General features: G+C 39.2%; 1 protein-coding gene across 9 annotated transcripts in view; it reads right to left on the bottom strand.

Annotated features, from left to right (window-relative positions):
- Positions 1-603: 603 nt before the first annotated feature.
- The window catches only part of LOC148622890 (lachesin-like), a 30454-nt gene continuing 11104 nt past the window's right edge, over positions 604-19953 (bottom strand). For 5 of the 9 annotated variants that reach the window (XM_088573173.1, XM_088573175.1, XM_088573176.1 and 2 more), the window contains 5 exons: positions 17820-17899; positions 17118-17319; positions 15488-15637; positions 13382-13501; positions 604-967 (listed from right to left, as the gene is read on the bottom strand). In XM_088573173.1, the coding sequence (XP_088429299.1) occupies positions 630-967; positions 13382-13501; positions 15488-15637; positions 17118-17319; positions 17820-17899 (890 nt within the window). In that variant the 3' untranslated portion in view covers positions 604-629. The remainder of the gene's footprint in view (positions 968-13381; positions 13502-15487; positions 15638-17117; positions 17320-17819; positions 17900-19953) is intronic. The other 4 variants (XM_088573180.1, XM_088573179.1, XM_088573181.1 and 1 more) reach the window with 3 other exon arrangements.

Genomic DNA, 19953 nt, shown 5'->3' on the forward strand with positions numbered 1-19953 from the left:
ATTTCAGCTATATTCAGACGATGAACATGAAATGATGATGAAATAAAAAGGGATGGGCAACAAGGTCGACAAATTTAGATTGGCACTAGAAAAGGGAGGGATGGGTAGGGTCGGGCAATTTAGCCCCCTGTGGCGGAGCGCAAAGGTTCCTTCTCTTATCGAATACTACAGTAGGGTTCTTTAACGTGTGAGGAACGTGGCATCTTTCCCACCACTATGGTTTGCGGTCAGGTTTTCCGTATTGTAGCCTGACAACCCCAGCATGTAACACGCCAGGGGTACCCCATTCCACCACCTGCGGCACACATCTCAGTTGCTCTGTGGGTAGAGCGCCTAACCCCCGGCTAGGTTTCTGAGCACTATTTAGTCGCCTTTTACGACAAGCTATTAGCACTGCTGCAGGTCTATTCTTTTGACACCCAGATCTGCACGGGGCCACTTATTTACAGAACTTTGCCGTCCTAAATATTGTCCCTGTACTGAAGTCTTTGTATTGCGTTTCTTACACCTACCTTCTTTTGTAGAATCATATATAATGTGTGATCTACTGTTAGTATATACGTATGTGTCATAGATGATATGAAAACCTTCACTACAATAACAGACAATATACAAATACTTATTGGTGCTCAATTAAAAGTAATGGACACAATTTTTGACGTTTCTCCAAGATTGTTCGTGGCTGTACACTTAAAAGTTTGTGGCTTTTGTCCTTTCTTTTTTTCGAGTTTCATATTCAAAGAATCTTTCATTTTTGTAACCATTGCATATTTCTTGTACATTGGTTGTGTATTTTGGTCAGTTTTATTCCAATATCCAATTACGTTACCATTGACTGACCATTCTATACCATTAGCAGGTGGATCACATTCCACAAAACATTTCATGTTGAACTCACCGCCTCCGGAAATGATATACCTATCTTGTTCTGATTTGTTTTCCACTTTAATTGAAACAATTGGTTTATCTGAAAAGAAAAATTGCTCATTTTATCTCATGTTTACATAATGAAATAAGTTCAGATCTGAAAAAATTGACATGGTGTGTTTACACTTGTTGAACACATTTTGGTGATCTCTGAAAGTATTTACTATTTTGTATCTAGGTAATACGCTGATGCATTTGCTGTGTTTCATCATATCCGTTTTTTCCTATGGTAATGTGCTTTTAAATTTAAAGAGCTATGGAAATGTCTGGAATATAACGAAGAAATTCTGGAAAACTTTATCTGACTATTCACCATTATATTGAACAACGATTTTTCAATCAACAATCTATATTATAAAGTTATGTTCCTGTGAACCGTAATCAAGAGATTAAAACGTCGCTGGACTATGCCTTTATATCGCAGTATTAAAGTGATGTGACTGTTGTCATAAAACAACCCCCATATCTGAACCTTAAAATCGACTGAACAGAAAAAAATACGGCTTAACCCTAAAATGCAAGACCAACGTGCTGACAATTTAGTATTTGCAGTTAATCTGTGGCAAGTGGCAACATTCCATCTTAAAAAGTTTTCGGCAATCAACCCATTTGTGGCAACATTCTCTCATCAAAAGTGTTTGACATTCAATATATCATTGGCAACATTCCCCTATCCAAAGTGTTTTGCAGTCTCATTCGTTATTCGAGATTTTACAAAAGTTGTATAGACCTTTTTCGCTGCACACAAATTAAACCGTGACATATAACCTATTGTGGCATAGTTCAGATCTCCACCATTTTAGTTATATATCAAGCGACTAACATTAACATGTCTGCCAATATGAAGTATCAATTTCCAATATGAGTACACATTAACTTCTTTCATTGTTAGTTTTTTGTAGACTTCCAGATATGACAACTTGGTAGGTGCTTGCGTGACCGAGAGGAAAGTACGCTTCTGTGTACATGGTCCAAGATTTTATTGGAGTTTGGGTATTCTGCGTGTTATGTTATGTTTCGATTTCATTTTTACGTATGTTCCTTTACTTTTATCCATTTGAGTGCCAAGGCTTTTCCTTTATTTTGCCAAGGAAGAATTTGAAGATTCGTATTCAACTGTCCTGGTTATGACGTCGACAATAACCTAACGTCACAAGAAAGGCTTTGTTTGTTTCTTGGGGTTTAACGCCCGAGCAGCAATATTTCAGCTATATTCAGGCGATCAACATAAAGTGGATGATAAAATGAACATGAAATGACGATGAAATGAAAAATGGGATAGAACACAAGGATAATGGGGTCGACAAATTTTGATTGCCACTGGAAATAGGGAGAGGTGGGTAGGGTCGGGCAATTTAGCCTCCTGTGGCGGAGCCCTATGGTTCCTACTCTGGGAAAATACCACAGTAGGGTTTTTTAACGTGCGAGGAACGTGGCATCTTTCCCAACACGGAGCACCACTATGGTTTGCGGTCAGATTTTCCGTATTATAGCCTGACAACCCCAGCATGTAACACACCAGGGGTACCCCATTCCACCACCTGGGGCACACAACCCAGTTGCTCTGTGGGCAGAGCGCCCTAGCCCCCGGCTAAGGTTCTGAGCACAATTTAGTCGCCTTTTACGACAAGCTTAGCGCTGCTGCAGGCCTATTCTTTTGACAACCGGACATGCACGGGGCCACAAGGTCACAACGGCGGGGTGATCGGGTGTTTTCAACTTGTCGATTTCCTAATTACATCTTATTTACCACATTAAACCTTTTTTAATACTTGAGCCCATGGTTAGCACACAAAAAGATTTTACAAGCCGCTATTTATACACTGATATTTATTTGAAAAGGATATAATGAACTATTAAAACATCTAAGAAGTAATTTGAATTTCATATCTATTCTCCTTACATAAGTACAGTTTAAAAAAACAAATAGAAGTAATACTGATTTACAACCTATGTAAATCTGATGTAGCTTGATATGTTGGATGAAAGGATTTCTGTTATCTGGTTTATAAGTTGCTGGACCAGATCTAACTTTACATGTTTTGACTTTATATTTCATTTCCTGTCAGACTACAGGGGAAACAATCTTCTTTCTAAGTACAATTCTCTCAGAATCTCGTTTTTGATCTGGCCCCGTGCAGGTCCGGGTGTCAAAAGAAAAATGTTTTTGATCATTACAATCTGTCAGTATTTATTCAGTAGTAACATAATTTGTGAAATTTACACCAAAGCTAGAAATTTAATAAATGTCATTTTTGTAAATTATTAGAAACACTTCTTGTGTATTAAATTTAAATTTAAATCTAGCTAAATATACATTAAAAATGCTCTGCATGCTGTTAAAGTGTTTAAACTTTTAAAGGCTACAAGTTCACTTATTTTGGAGTATGCCTACCAAATAGACTTTTACCCCATGGTTAGCCCCTATCACATTCTTTGAACATTTTTTCAGCTAATATTTCCATGATTCATAATTTGTACAGATTCCGGAAATATTACAGTCCCCCACGGATGGTGGGAATATTTTACACATACAAAATGTAACCTTGTATGTAAAAACAAATGTACATGAAAGAATTTCGGCACAACTAACTCAATGATTGCCTTCCCTATCTTAGAAAGCTTTGTTTTGATGACAACTCAATCATGACACGTCAACGGTACGGAATTGGAGCTGCTTTGGATTTGATGTGACGTAAACAAAATTCAGACGACACTGCAAATTCCATACAAGAAAATGATTGCCTTTCCTATCTTAGAAAAGCTATGCTGCGATTTTGATAATATAATCTGTTATATTTTTTTCAGAGGCGGGTTAGGTCCTGACAACAGCAACAGCGGAACAGCGGAGGTACACGTACGTACAGCCACGTGTTTCCCGAAGTATTATAAACATTGTATTCACTTCTTTAAATAAGTAAAACAAATTAGAACTAGAGGCTTAAGAGAGCCTGAATCGCTCACCTGGTTAACCATTTGCTTATTTGAAAAACTTGAGGAATGAGACAAGCTATGTTAAAATCAACTAAATTGTCAAATGCAGGAAATGCTTTTCATAGCATTTTCATGACCTGAACCAGAATTTTGCTAAAGGCAACAATTTTTGATTTTTTTTCCCAAAAACTTGTCTTATGACCCCTTAGTTCCATTTTTAGTATAGGCAGCCATATCTATTCACGGATTAAAAATCACAAGTCATTTTGAGCACAATACACTAAAGAACTATTATGCTATTTTCATTCAATGATCTTAAATGGTTTTAGAGAAGTTGTACATGTAAAAAAAAAAACAAAAAAACTGTTTCAGGGGTCGTAACTCCTACATTAGTCAATGAATGGTTTTGAAAATTTCGGCATAGGTCCTTCTCATGATGCTTAACAATTTTACACATGCCAGAAATTTGGTAAAGGCAACGGTTTTTGAGTTATTTGGAAAAAAACTGCCATCTGACTCCTATGTTCTATTTTTAGTAACGGCGGCAATGTTTTTTCGTGAATCAACAATCCCAACGGACATTTTGTGTATGATAACCTAAGGAACACCAATGCCAACTTTCATTGAATTCTGTGCAATGGATTTTGAGAAGAAGTTGCACATGCGAAAAATGCCAAAAAAACTGTTTCAGGGACCGTAACTCCTACATCAGTTGATCAATCGTTTTGAAAATTGTGGCATAGGTCCATCTCATGATGCTGAACAATTTTACCCTGTGCCAGAAATTTGCTAAAGGCAACGGTCATTTTGTGCAGAACACCTTAAGGAACAATCATGCCAAGTTTAAAACCTGTCAGTCCAGTAGTTTCAGAGGAGATTTTTTAAAATTTGTCCACGACGACAACGGACGCAAAGTGATGGCATAAGCTCACTTGGCCTTTGGCTAGGTGAGCTAAAAAAGACTTGAAAACTATCAGAAAATATTAATTTATTTTTACTGAAACTTAATCTTAACCTATATTTTTTTATTTGTTTGATTGAATGAAATGATGAATTTTCTCCGTAAGGACAGTCACTTTTTTATACTTCCGTGACACGACTCTTTTTTCGTTAGTATATTGGGGAACCTTAAGGGAAATTTAGAAAGTACACGTAATTTTCGCTATTTTGTTTATACATCCCTTTGATCTTGCTATATGATAATATTCAATCTCACGCCAGTCGAGTGAGAATGAAAATTATCGCTAGTCTATGTCCTCGCGTGACATACAAGCAACAGTGTAGGAATATTTGATGACCCAAATACTATCTGTTTGTTTACTGCGTATGAAAAAAAGTAGGAATATTTGATGACCCAAATACTATCTGTTTGTTTACTGCGTATGAAATAATGGCTAATTTGTGGCATTATTTTCTACAATGGAAAATGATTAAATACAGTAACTTACCCGATTAGAATTAATAAATCCCAAAATTATTTAACAAATTTTAAACGTGATCGTCATAGTTAACCCATTTATTTTTCAAAAAAATGTGTATCACAGCTGCGCAACATACGTGACGTCACGTAGCACGTCGCTGAAAAATAGTCCCGAAAGGACATTTGCAGTGCTAAAAAATTTGTATATTTAGGTCAAGAAAACTTAAAATAAAAGAAAACTAATACCTAACAATTCATCAAAACAGCGATAAACAGATTATTAAATATTTTTTTCAACGAGAGGGAGTTTCTCATGCTCATCGCGTCTCGCGGCACAGCCGCTCGACGAGATGAGCATGAGAAACTCCCTCTCGTTGAAAAATATTAAATAAGCTAAAAATCAATCACATATGTTTCTAAAACATCTCTGAAAGGGAAAAGTGTGCTACACAGAAAAATCAGGTTTGCAGCATTCTTGATTATCTCAAAACTTTCAACAAATAATTTAAGAACGAGGCATGTTTTGGGGGATTTTTCGTTGCCTTAATCTAGTTTTGACGATTTCGGATGTTTGTCCACTATTTCCAAGTTGTCTGCTGCGATTGCAATATGATAATTTGTTAGAATTAAATGATATCGCCCTAATGTCAGTGATAGTCATTAACCCTTTGCCAAGGCTTTTCCTTTATTTTGCCAAGGGAGAATTTGAAGATTCAAATTCAACTGTCCTGCTTATGACGTCGACAATAACCTAACGTCATAAGAAAGGGCACAATGGCGGGGTGATCAAACGAAGAAAGAAATAGACATAAAATATTCATCACTTGGATGTTTTCAAATATATTTTATAATGTCAAGTTGTCAACTTAGTACATATACGGCCCGGCGCAGGTCCGGGTGTCAAAAGAATAGGCCTGCAGCAGCACTAAGCTTATTGTAAAAGGCGACTATTTGGTGCTCAGAAACCTAGCCAGGGGCTAGGTGCTCTGCCCACAGACCAACTGGGATGTGTGCCCCAGGTGGTGGAATGGGGTACCCCTGGCGTGTTACATGCTGGGGTTGCAGGGCTATAATACGGAAAACCTGACCGCAAACCACAGTGGTGCACCGTGTTTGGAAAGATGCCACGTTCCTCGCACGTTAAAGAACCCTGCTGTGGTATTCGATAGGAGAAGGAACCTTTACGCTCCGCCACAGGAGGCTAAATTGCCCGACCCTACCCTTCCCTTCCTTTTTCTTGTGGAAATCAAAATTTGTTATCCTTGTGTCCCATCCCATTTTTCATTTCATCATCATTTCATGTTCATTTTATCACCCACTTCATGTTCATTGCCTGAATATAGCTGAAATATTGCTTCTCGGGCGTTAAACCCAAACAAACAAACCATTATACACAGGGTCAGGAGCACTGACGTGGGAGTCATTCATATACAGACTTGAACGCATTGCACACAGGAAAGGTTGGATGAACCGAAAAAAAAAAATAGTCGGCTCTTTGATTGTTTGTCCGATCGAGCTTTGGAATATGGTCGACGGTTACCATGGGAACAGAACATTCATATGACGAGCTGCGACGTTTCTTGAATGTTCGTTTTAGCAGGAAAGAAGAACCTTCTAATCTCTTGCGGAATTTGCAGAAAGGGTTCAATTGGCGCTAGATTTTTATCGAGCTGATGCTGAAGATATTGTAGACCAAATAGCAACGGAGGCTTTTCTAAAGGGTTGCAAAGAAAAGGAAGCAGCACGGTATGTGATAGAGCGCAAAAACGGTAAACCAAGCTGTTAAATGGGTTAAATCGTCCTTAGCCAACCACCGAGCTATCTATGGGTACAGGAGCCCTGCTCCAAGCAACTGAGACTCCTACAGTCACGGGTAAGTTAAGTTTGCAGAGCCACCTGAAGAGGAACAACAAGTTCAAGGGCCTCGTGCCCTGGACAACTCAAGTAGTGCACAGGAAAATCAGGAGTTGAAGACAGACATCAAACAACTAGTCTCTATGATGGGTCAGCTTCTTAATCGAGAAAGAAGTCCAGGACGAGGATTTGGCAGCAGGCCATATCCAGAATGTGTTGAGGGTCCACCCAGATCAGTATTCAGAGGGAGGTCTCCAGACTATAGAGGTAGGTCCCCGTCATATCAAAGGGGCCGAAGTCCACAATCTCCCAGGTCATCATCCCCACACAACAAATTTGCTAGATCCAAGAGTCCAGATCGCTCACCGTTCATACGATCGCCAAATTTACAGCAGGGAACATCGTCCCCGCAGCACAATCAGGATGTAAACGCCAGAGGGTCAGGTCATTAGGCTCCGACCTGACCCAAAGCACAACGAGCCTAAAGAATACAATAGCCCGTATAATCGTAAAAGGGAGGACTATGGTTTTAGAAACTGTCATTGATTCAACCAGGGTTACAGCAGTGGTTGATACTGCTGCTATGATAACTCGCAGATGAATTCCTGTCTCCTGATGTACCATCAGATGCTGAAGTGGTACAACTTTCTGGAATAGGCAAGCAGCCTCTTCTTGGTCGTTTACTCAAAGGAGTACCCATTTCGGAGTAACGATGAAGTCGTAAGTTGTGTGATACAAATGCGTGATCAACTCGTTTTAGGTCTAGACTTTCTTGATGCTTGCAAGGCGATAGTTAATATCCCTGCCGGTACCGTAATGCTATTTAACAGTGTAATCAAGGGAACCAAGGTTATAGGTAATCAAAAGAATGTAATCCAGGGACAAAGACCAGATATGGAAAACAGACATTCATAACAAAGAACATAAAGTAACTAAAATCATACAAAAGTAAATGAGCAACTCGGACTCAGAAAGTTGGGAGCAGAACGATGAAGGCTACAATAGTCGAGGAATGCAATACCAGTGTGTCAAGGGCCATACTCACCAAGGGTATCACCATGCCCCCTAACAGTATTTCTTCAATATTAGTGAAGGTCGAGCCAGCACCTCCGGCAGATTACATATTGGAGTCAACAAATACAATACCCACCGTCTTGATGTCTAGCGTAATCGGAAGTGGACAAAGTTGCATGGTGCGATTCACAAATGACTCTGCTCATTTCGTCAAGTTAAAGAAAGGACGCTGCATCGAACAAGCTGGAGTTCGAGGAGGTACTGGACAGTTCAGCAACAGAATCATTACTCGTCCGAAAAATAGAGGGGTCAACCATGTCAGAGGGGACACAACTCCCCCAGCCTTTGCGGGAACAGGAGGGGACACTACTCCCCCCGCGTTTGGTTGATTTGTATGACCGCTCCGTTGATACATTGAACCTGAATCAGAAGGCACAACTTAAGAAACCTCTCTATGAGTTTAGCGATGTCTTCTCTAAACATGATCTAGATGTGAAAAGTGCAACTGAGCAATGTGGACAGACCATATGTCTCGTCTTATGTTTCTGATGAGGATGGCCCAGATGCAACATTGCCCTATATTGAAGATGAGGATGTGACTCATAATTGGCTATCCCAGTAATCATCGTTGGAGTTGCGTAGTATGCAAGATGCTGATGGTGATCTTGCCCCAACAATCACCTGGTTAGAACACGACTATGAGCCGAATGATGCAGAGCTTCGCCTCTATAGTCCAGTTCCCCGTGCCCTGTGGCTGTGCAGACCATGCCTTATTGTTCGTGATGGAGTATTGTACTACCGCTGATTGGAGAAACAAGAGAGGACACGTCCTCCTAGTACCGGTTTCTCTAAAGGAATGTATTCTGAAAGAGTGTCACGATGTTAAATCTGCCGGGCATTTAGGCCAGAAAAAGACCTTAGAACGACTCAAACAATCCTTCTTGTGGTATCATATGGCACATGATTGCCTTCTGTATGTTAAGTTTTGCCATGTTTGCAATCAGAACAAAAAAGCCAATGTCAGGCCCAAGGATGCTCTAAAGGCCTTCCATGTTGGTCACCCTATGGAACATGTCCATCTAGATATTCTGGGGCCATTCAATGTGAGCGAGACTGATAATCTCTACATCTTGATGATGGTGGATCAATTCTCCAAATGGGTGGAGATGGCTGCCATCCCGGATCAGTCTGCTTTATTGGTTGCCCAGAAGTTTGTTGCTCATTTTATTGCGACATTTGGATGCCCATTGGATGTTCACATGGATCAGGGTAGAAATTTGGATGGAAACTTGTTCGCCGCATTATGTGAGGCTTTAGAGATAGCAAAGACCCGGACCATGCCATACCATCCGTCCTCCAACGGCCAAGTGGAACGATTCAACACAGTTGGGATACAAATGGTGCGTTGTTATATCGAAAAGAAACACAAGCAATGGGATAGGGATGTTCCTCTGCTTTCGATGGCATTACATTCAATTGTAAATAGACAAACTGGTTACACACTCAACCAACTCATGTTGGGAAGAGAGACAGTTCAGCCAATTCAACTGTTGTTGGGAACTATTCCACAGTGTTTAGAAAGCTTTACTGAGGATGATTGGGTTGCACACCTCACACGTAGTCTGCACGAGGTACACAAGTTTGCCAGGGACAATTTAAGGGTGGCCCAGGCTCGACAGAAAAGGGACTATGACTTGCGGCTGGTGGAACATCAGTATGAGCCTGGAGATCTTGTTTACAAAGTTGACTCCTCCACCAAGATCGGACAAAGCAAGAAACTGAGATCGCCCTGGAAAGGTCCATACTTGGTTGTTGATGCTTTTTATCCCTGTACCGACTTCGGTGTAGAAAAGGAGATTCAGTGATACACCATGATTGATTCAAAAAGTGTGATGATCGTTGCATTCCGGTCTGGCTCAGGAGACTCCGAAATCAGATGTATGGTACAGCAGATGCAACGCCCATCGGAACAGAAGACCATGACAGAGCAGTTCCTTACTGATCCCGACGAAACGATACCGTATATCGAAGATACGTGTCAAGACTTGTGTCTTTCGCGGTTTTTTTGAACGGTCAGAATCTATTGCAGGTTTCGGAGATGACAAACCTGATAGTGTCGGTTGTTTTGATCAGAGGGGAGCGTCGTCCCCCACGTGTAACGTTGATGAACAGTCTATGCGCTGAGCAGACTCGGGACGCTGATTCCGTTAAGTCCGATAAACATGCCAACAGCTTAGTTCAAGGGCCTCCTGCCCTGGACGAGCTGTTGCTAAAACGTGACGAGGTAGACCCGTTCGGTTACCGGTGCGGTTGCAGAATTAGTAAGACAGAGAAACCGCAATTACCACTGTATGTAGTATTGTAAATATTTGTGTGTGTATAATGAATCATGTTAAGCTGCTTATATATTCTAGATTGAGATTGGATCATGGAAGAAGTTGAACTTTCCCTTCATGCTCCAGAATTTGGCGTACGGATACTTCTGAGGATTTAGACTGGGACGCCGCTGAATTCTTGGTGTTGGATGAACTAGGTTCAGGCGATGAGGCTATGGATGACAAGAAATCTGCTGACGACACATCCCAAGCAGAAGTGAGAATAGTGCAGGTTTCACAAGACAACGAGGACCAGCGAGTAGTGGAGGATCATGGAATGGCCACATGCATGTTGGCTCGCCCTTCTACAAGCGCCTTGTATTCTGATGATGGGCGAGCAGCTGTATCCATACCTCGGAGTCGCCTACGCACGTGTTATTTATGTGGCTTACAAACGACGGACAAGAAGAGGCGCCATGTACAGAAGATTCACTTACCATGGTTTTGGTATCCGACCACAGCATGTTGGGAATGTTATACACAAGAGGTTCAAGCATCCTCAGTTGCCTTCAAACATGGAGATCATCCCATTGGTTGTACCTTTGATGACGAACACATCCACCATTGGTGTTTAATGGTAAATGGGTCACTCAACTTGCGTCATGGCTGAACTGCAAGAGTCTGGATGATTAGTTAGCCTATGTGTTAGATACGTAAGTGTACCGTCCTCTACAAAGCGGATTTTCAGAGCAGGAGATGCAATACCTGACGTTTTATGTGGACAACTACAGTGCTAACCCGGTGCATCGGCTGACTTTCAAGCCGCCTGTAGTCTGCATCGTAAACTGGGAGCTAGTGGCCAGTCTGCTTCGCCGTGTAAGCCCTGCTAACCAACAGGAGTTTGCGATATACGAACGATATTCAACCTATGAGGCGCAGATATTCAGGCACCAGTAAAACCTCTCGATGAGCCAGCCATGTCTGTTTATAGACACTCACTTTCATTTGGACCTTGTGACTCAGAGATTAAGCTTCCGCAATTTCCTGCACATGAATGAAACCATAGCGCCGAGCAAAAGTCATGGGTTTTATTTTGGCGTCGCCAATTATGTTTTCCACAGGAATTGGAAGAATTGGAGGGACCAGGTAGGGTATGCAAAGACCGTATTCGTAAGTTTTGGAATACACCCTCATGAAGCTCAGAAGGGATTTACAAGTGACCTTAGGCAGGAATTGAAATCGTAGCTGGACCACGAATTATGCGTTGCAATCGGTGAGATAGGACTCGACTACACCATCAGGTGCCGTTGTGATCCGTGTAAGAACCCGATTGTTTGAAGGAGGAAGATGCGGTTTAACCGGGAGGACGTTTTAAGGACCCTACTGCAGATGGCCAAAGACCGACAGTTGCCCATTGTCTTGCACTAAAAATCCATAGGCATTGCTTCTTGGGGAAAAGTACAAGAGCTTATCCAATGCCAGGACACTTTGCCACAGGTGTATTTTGGGGTAACTTGGAAGACCATACGGGTATGCCCAGCTGTTGTATCAAGGATCCTTCCTAACAGGCTACTTCTAGAGACTGACGCTCCATTCTTATCACTATATTCTTCTACCCCAATCAACCATCCTTGGAACTTACCAACCGTTGCTGCCGAGGCTAGTCCTTTGATCCTTAACTGGTCAACCAATCAGAACGCCATCGATCTGTATGTCCTGAAATCGCGGGTACCGTCTAGTCAGGGGCCTGCACGCCCCGTCTAGAACCCCTCAAAGTAAAGTTACCGTCATTGTAAATACTTTAGTTTCCGTTAACTCCAGGAAGGAGCCAAATTCCATATTTTCATGATTTAATTCAGCAATGTTAATAGTGTGTGCGTGTTTAGATGTCTTGTGGCCAATTACTAACATAGCAGACGATGTTTTGTTTATTTGTGGAGTAGTGTATATTGAAGACTGAGCGTTTAATACATTTATGACATGATTTGAGTGAATTATCAGCCTGCAACAAACACTCTTCGTTGCGATGGATTTCGAACTCGGTTATTTCAGCCTGATTCAACGGATGTGACCAGATCTTTTCAAGAAAGGGTCGCGTGTGGTGCGTAGCTCCTAATGCTTAGTTAATTCCAGTGGAACCAGTATACAACTTGAACTGACGCCAGTTCCCGGTATATATTTTGATCATCGTGTGTGCTTATTTTTGTTCTGTTGTCTGGATTCACCAGAAGACGGATTATTTGTGTGAGTTATTACATTTACTTCGAGCAACTGGGATGTGTGCCCCAGATGGTGGAATGGGGTATCCCTGGCGTGTTACATGCTGGGGTTGTCAGGCTATAATACGGAAAACCTGACCGCAAACCATAGTGATGCACCCTGTTGGGAAAGATGCCACGTTCCTCGCACGTTACTGTGGTATTTATTCTCCCGGAGTAGGAACCATAGGGCTCCGCCACAGGAGGCTAAATTGCCCGACCCTACCCACCTCTCCCAATTTCCAGTGGCAATCAAAATTTGTCGACCCCATTGTCCTTGTGTCCCATCCCTTTTTCATTTCATCATCATTTCATGTTCATTTTCTCATCAATTTCATGTTCATCGTCTGAATATAGCTGAAATATTGCTGCTCGGGCGTTAAACCCCAACAAACAATAAAAAAATACATTTACTTCGTATATTTAATGATTATTGTTGTGTAGTCACTCGACAATTTTTATTCGGGACAGTAAAAGGAATCCTCAAACATTTTGTAAAACCTCTAGGAATAAATAAATTGCCGAGTTGCTCATTTGCTTTTTTCACTTTGTATGTATGATTTTAGTTACTTTATGTTCTTTGTTGTGTATGTCTGTTTTCCGTGTGTAATGCATTCATTGTGTATAAGGGTCATTCCCTCTAATTCTTAAATACTTACACTGTACCTTTAAGACAAAGTCTCGACTATCTGTTCCTTTACTATTATGTGCTTCACATCTATATTTAGCCGCACAATGTCTGGTAATGTTGACTATTTGCAGCTTCTTCCCCGTTATTCCTGTGTACAGGAAAAAATGAAGAATCGAGTACTGAAAATGTGCCGTAAAAAGTTAAATAACAATGATATTTGTACAGAAAGCTTTGTGCGGGTCTATTTTTTTATTCGTGCAGACAGTGATTTTACTATGTCCAATTTTCAGGCTCCGTGCGGGTCCGGGTGTCAAAAGAATAGGCCCGCAGCAGCGCTAACCTTGCCGTTAAAGGACAATAAATAGTGCTCAAAACCTTGGCCGGGGCTATGTTGCTCTGCCCACAGAGCAACTGGGTTGTGTGCCTCAGGTGGTAAATAAAGTACCCTGGCATGTTACATGCTGGGGCCATCAGGCCATAATACGGAAATTTTTACAGCAATCCATAGTGGCGCCACGTTTCTCTCACGTTACAGAACCCTTCTGTGGTATTCTATCGAGTAGGAACAATTGGGAACCGCCACAGAGAGCTACGTTGCCTCACCCTACCCACCTCTCCCTATTTCCAGTGGCAATCAAAATTTGTCGACCCCATTATTCTTATGTCCCATCCTTTTTTTCATTTCATCGACTGAATATAGCAGAAATATTGCTGCCCGGGCGTTCAACCTCAACAAGCAATCAATCCATTTTTCAGCTGCCCTTTTTAATTTTTTTGCATACGCAACTGAAAGTTTAGGACATATTGTTTTACACTTGTCAGTCTGTTCCACACAATAACCAAATAGTGCTCAGAATCTTAGCCGGGGGCTAGGGCCCTCTGCCCACAGAGCAACTGGGTTGTGTGCCCCAGATGTGTTACATGCTGGGGTTGTCAGGCTATAATACGGAAAATCTGACCGCAAACCATAGTGGTGCAACGTGTTGGGAAAGATGCCACGTTCCTTGCACGTTAAAGAACCATGTTGTGGTATTCGATAGGAGTAGGAACCTTTGCGCTCCGCCACAGGAGGCTAAATTACCCGACCCTACCCACCTCTCCCTATTTCAAGTGGCAATCAAAAATTTCTCGACCCCCATTATCCTTGTGTCCCATCCCATTTTTCATTTCATCATCATTTCATGTTCATTTTATCATCCACTTCATGTTCATCGCCTGAATATAGCTGAAATATTGCTGCTCGGGCGTTAAACCCCAACAAACAAACAAACAAACAAACTCTCCGATATGTCTAACTCTAATTCGTAGTTGTTGCAATTCTGTTTTCTGTATGTCCAAACAATGATTGTGCTCATTCAAAGTGCTAATGACAGTTTTTGTCATCAGCATCTGTTGTTAATCCGGCTTTGCAAGTAATTTTTACACCTATATGATTTATCACAATTTTTCAAAACGTTCGAAAATCAATACGAATAAGTCGTCGAATGTTACGGATTTATTCCATCTCTCTCAGATTGGATTATGTCCAACATAACTTTGAACACATGTAATAACTTGTTCACCGAGGCTTACAGCTTTGGTAGGAGTACAAATCGTTAAAATTATTTACTTGAAATTTATCTACCTTTACTTATAGGTTACCTCGGAAATACCGCAGATGAAATAATTAGTACTTGGCGCAAAAGTGTGACGCCCGTTTAAAACGTTGTTTTTTATTAGGCATTTTGAAGGGGTTGGACCTGAGATATTCTTGTGCTAAAGATATGTATGAATGGATTGCACTATACGTATCAGTCCAAGGAGTGACAAAAAAACTAAACAGTTAAAGGCGTGGTATTCTTTCAACTGTTATGTGTCTCTCTATCACAGATAACTTTCTGTGTGCTTCACGATACCAACAAATTTTAAAAGTCTAAACAAAATCTAAAAACTTGAAAATATTAGTGATACCGTAGATGGGAAGCGATTTGAATAAAATGATAAAAGGTACTGAAACTGAACAAAAATGGGTTACAGGAAAGTACTGTGAATGTCTTACCAAGGGGAATATAATACTATATAGTATGTGAATGATTACCGGTGTAGCATACCTGAAAGATCTAACCAGCAGAAAAAAATAATTAAATGGTCTTACCAATTTCGATTTTGTTCGAATCAGTGTCCATCAGATACCAGCTTGTTGAAATTTTTTTTGTAAACGATTCACTGTCACACCAGATATCAACATTGTCTCCTTCAGGTACCATCAACGTAGAGTTCGTTCGATTAGATATGACAGGCTTGTCTGTAAAGCATGTTTAGATCACCTATCAAAAGTCTTGCAAATGGAATGATAGGTTGTGGCAATGAAAAATGACCTTCAGTCTCAAAAATTAAATCGCCATCGTGATCCTGTCATCCGACTTCTTTACCAAGGATACTTATCTATTTACGATCTATATACTTCAGAAGTTTTATGGTCATCATCATGAACTCGTGGATCGTTAGGGTGTATCCATCTGCGCTATATAAACTGATTTGTTCAACGTGTCTTAGTTTTCCTTTCCTCTTTCGTCTACCCCGGACTTGGCTTTTTATGAGCAACTCGACGGGTGTTTCTAGAAAAGCAGAGGACGCTTACCCTACCGGTGCTCCCAGTTTTTATTGGAGTCCGAGTTGCTCATTAGTTTTTGTTACTTTGTATGTATGATTTTAGTTAGTTTATGTTCTTTGTTGTGTATGTCTGTTTTCCATAAACCTACACCGGAACTCTTATGGCACCTATGGAAGCGGGAAGTTTGCCTAGCCATAAAATCTGGTTTAACCCACTATTTCACTTTTAAATGCCCGAACCAATCAGGAAAAAAGTGACTTTTTTTCATTTTATCTGGCTTTTATTGACTTTGCCCGTTTATATATTATTTGATGCGTCCCTCCGCATTGTGATTATGTATTGGTGCAATGAGTACTGAAGTCAAGATTAAATATTTTGCGGAATTTATTTAGGTAGTTGTAGACATACCGCTAATATAAATCAAAATTATCACCCCACGAAAGTTACACGCTATACGGTATTCAAAAATATTTTTTTTCCTTTTTAAAATCTCCAATATCCATTGGTGCTGACAACGTGTATATGCATTGCTATAAATGGTATTAAAAAGTAAAATATCGAAATAAAAACCACACCTTTGTTGAAAATATAGAGACCATCGACCTATCTTATCCGTTATTTGTAGTCTCACGGTCTAAACAAGAGTCGAGAAACAATGTTGTTTTAACTGAATGACCGACTAAATATTTTAACAGAATAATTAATCACAGGCAAGCTGGAAATTGAAAATCTGAAGTCTATTTCAGTAGCCTATTCTTTCAAATGTGCTTTAACTAGGTCCGTATTTTCAACAGTTTAGCCATGTAACCACTCTTAACAAAGCAGGAGAAATTAGAATATTATACTACTTCTAATAGACTAGCATAATCGTTAAGTCTTCCCAGCTGGATTGTGGATTACGGCACCAAAGCGATTCTAGTTTTATTTAATACATGTATGGTCTTTATTTTGTTACTGTTGTAGTTTTGGTTGCCTCGTAATTCGTCCCTTGAAAACAGAATTCTGCGTTTTAATTTTGATTTTAACACTTGCTTTTACAAAATAATTTACCTATATGATACTTAGAATATTTGTTTTACTACATGTGACATTTGCACTTTAAGATACTCCATGAGAAATTCCAGTGTTTAGGGCAACTTGTTTAGAATTACACACTTAAGTTAACACTTACCTTTTATGTCTACATTGACGGTTTTGATCACTTTACGATTTTCTAATTCAGCACATGTGTATTTTCCAACTTTTGAAGCTGTCATTTTTTCTACTAAAATCGCCAATTCATTATACAGACTCGTTTTAAGGAGGAATCCAGACGTCCCGTTTATCACTATTAAACCATTGTGCATCCAATATAGTGACTTTAATTTTTCACCCTGAAAATATTTTAACTACGTTCATCATATATAAGCATTAACGACATGTACTTTGTAAAAGAAATCATTGACTTAATAAGTGTTTACGTTGGAAGAATGCGACCGTGCAAATAATGTTCTACTCAATACAATATGTTGTTCCAATAAGAAGATACATGTCATTCCCGAGTATTAAAACTTTTTTATTAAACTACCGATTGGAAAGACCCTTTCAAGTCAGAAAATTTGGCATAAATATACATGTACCTGTAGTATATACGTACTAAGAGTAATAATGAAAAAAAAAGTTATCGATATCGGATTTACATGTAGGTTATTGGGAGAATGTATGGTATGCAGTACCATTTTATATTACTTTATTGTTGTTCACGTGGTTGTTTTGTTTTGATTGCTTCGTTTCTTTTTGTAAATGTGTATTTTTTTATGTATTATTTTTTTCCGATGCCTTGTATGGTTTCGTCCGTTTGAAAAATCTAATACAGTACTGTAACAGTTTGTACCTCCTTTTTGCATACACCAATTTCAACATTTAGCTCCCCTATATCCTTGTATATATTGTATATTTCTTCTTTTTTGGGAGCTGTAAATATTGCAAATATATAATTATATATATATAATGTTTGTCATTATTGTTTTGTCCACATGCATTGTATATATATATTGTTGTTCCGTCTGCGGGAGTCGAACTTTACACGTATCGTTACCAACAACGCCAAGTCGATAAAATACTACTGAATGTACTGTATTTCCATAACTCAATAGTGAACCATGTCTTCGGCACAGTTTTCATTTGGTTTTGAATTTAATAATGAAATTTGACAAATTGCAATAAACGATAAATGTTGCAAAATATTATCACTTTTTAAAGTAAGTATTTTAAATTTTACTGAAAACGTGTAAAATTACGAAATATGAAATAATGGATTTATATATTTTTTTTCTTATCTGTAAACCACACTATAAACAAACATTACCTACCTATTTTATTTTGCTTTTAATTATGCAAGAAATTTACAGATAACCATTTACTATTTTACACCCCCACTCAACGAGTGGGTGGTATATCGGATTAACTTTGACTACGAATTTCATCACTAAAATCTCAGCTCCCAATAAATGGGTTGATTTTAAATTTGGCGTGTTGCTTTATATATTTGTGGCATATGTTGTTTAAGCGATTTAAGGTCCTGTCCGATATCGACTTCATAGTTTGTAGGGCTTTGCAATTTTTCGCTATATATGGGTTGATCGAGAAACTTTTCATTACCAAGATCTTAGGTGGTACAATACAGTTACGTGTAGGTCATTTCTGAATATTTGGTCTCATTTTGTTGAAATAAAGCTGTTTTGAGGCAGTCCGCACAGAAATTTCCAGTGTTTTGTGATAAAAAGTGCATATTTTTGAAATCTTTGGTGTGTGGAGGTTCAAGTCATTTATAAGTAATTTAGTGATTATTGTTATAAAATCCAGTAGCCATGGTCATATACTGAAAAAAAATATTACAGAGTTTTAGTACAAATCAGGGGTGCCTTTCCAAAACTAACAGCCAATTACTATGTTTTATAAAATATCAGGCATTTAGACACTACCACAGGATGAAAGCATGCATGAAGTAGGTGGAAGAAGGGTACAAATATTAAGGCCCTTTTCGATTCATTCTCTCACAATTTTAGTTCCAAAAGTTCGTGCGAAATAAGGTATTTTGAAAATCAGCCATCTGATGCTGAGGTACCAGTATCGTATTGCATATCCCTGAGCGGGTGTACGCAAAACATGGATGCTATAAAAATATAGTGCATTTTCTTTTTGCCTCTCTACAAACTAATGTTTTGTCAAAAGATATGAACAATGACTTATAAAATAGAGCAAACATCACACTGGAAGATGAAGAACTTTTTTAAGAGAAAATCTAACACAATATCATAAAAATGTTCCACTGAAAAGGTTGGTTTGGTGAGTGCAAAACGAAAGTGAAAGTAAGGAAAATGGCTATTTATAGTTCAAGACTACTTTTCTGTCCGATCTTCGTGGACTCACCCTATTTTCTTTGCGGGAAATTATTTTTTCACATGTCCTTAGAAATGCTACATAAGTGAAAGTTTTATTGAATCAATTTACAATTTTTTTTAAAAATCCTAAAAATATGCACTTCACTATAGAAGTCTGTGGGAAAATTAATACGATACTGAGACCCTGAGGAGAGAACCTAATACGGCAGGGGACTGAAACGTTCCGGATACCATTCTTCCTTTAAATTACTCCTGTTTACCATTACATATATTACATCTGTCTATGGATAAATGCTTAACTACATTTAAACACTATATCCCCCAAAATTCAAGTTTTAATTTAAGTTTTACAAAATTGGACCGGGGTAACTTGGTGTGCGAAACAGTGCGCCTTAATGTAACTGTATAGTGCACCCTTAGCTCCCAATGGATAGATTAATTTCAAATTTCATGGTTCGCACAGGTGCTTAAAATCCTTGAATGAACTTGAAAACGAAAAGTCGAAAATTAAGGACTTGAAAGTAGTTTAATTTCAAAAGAGGTCCTTAAAGGTCATTGAGAATCTTATATCCTTTCAAATCAAAATAAAAGTGTTGTTTAATTGCAAAAAAGAACATTTTCTGA

Source organism: Perna viridis, chromosome 3 (assembly GCF_037379345.1).
Source record: "Perna viridis isolate PV_CMFRI_1.1 ecotype Kerala chromosome 3, ASM3737934v1, whole genome shotgun sequence".
NCBI lineage: Eukaryota > Metazoa > Mollusca > Bivalvia > Mytilida > Mytilidae > Perna > Perna viridis.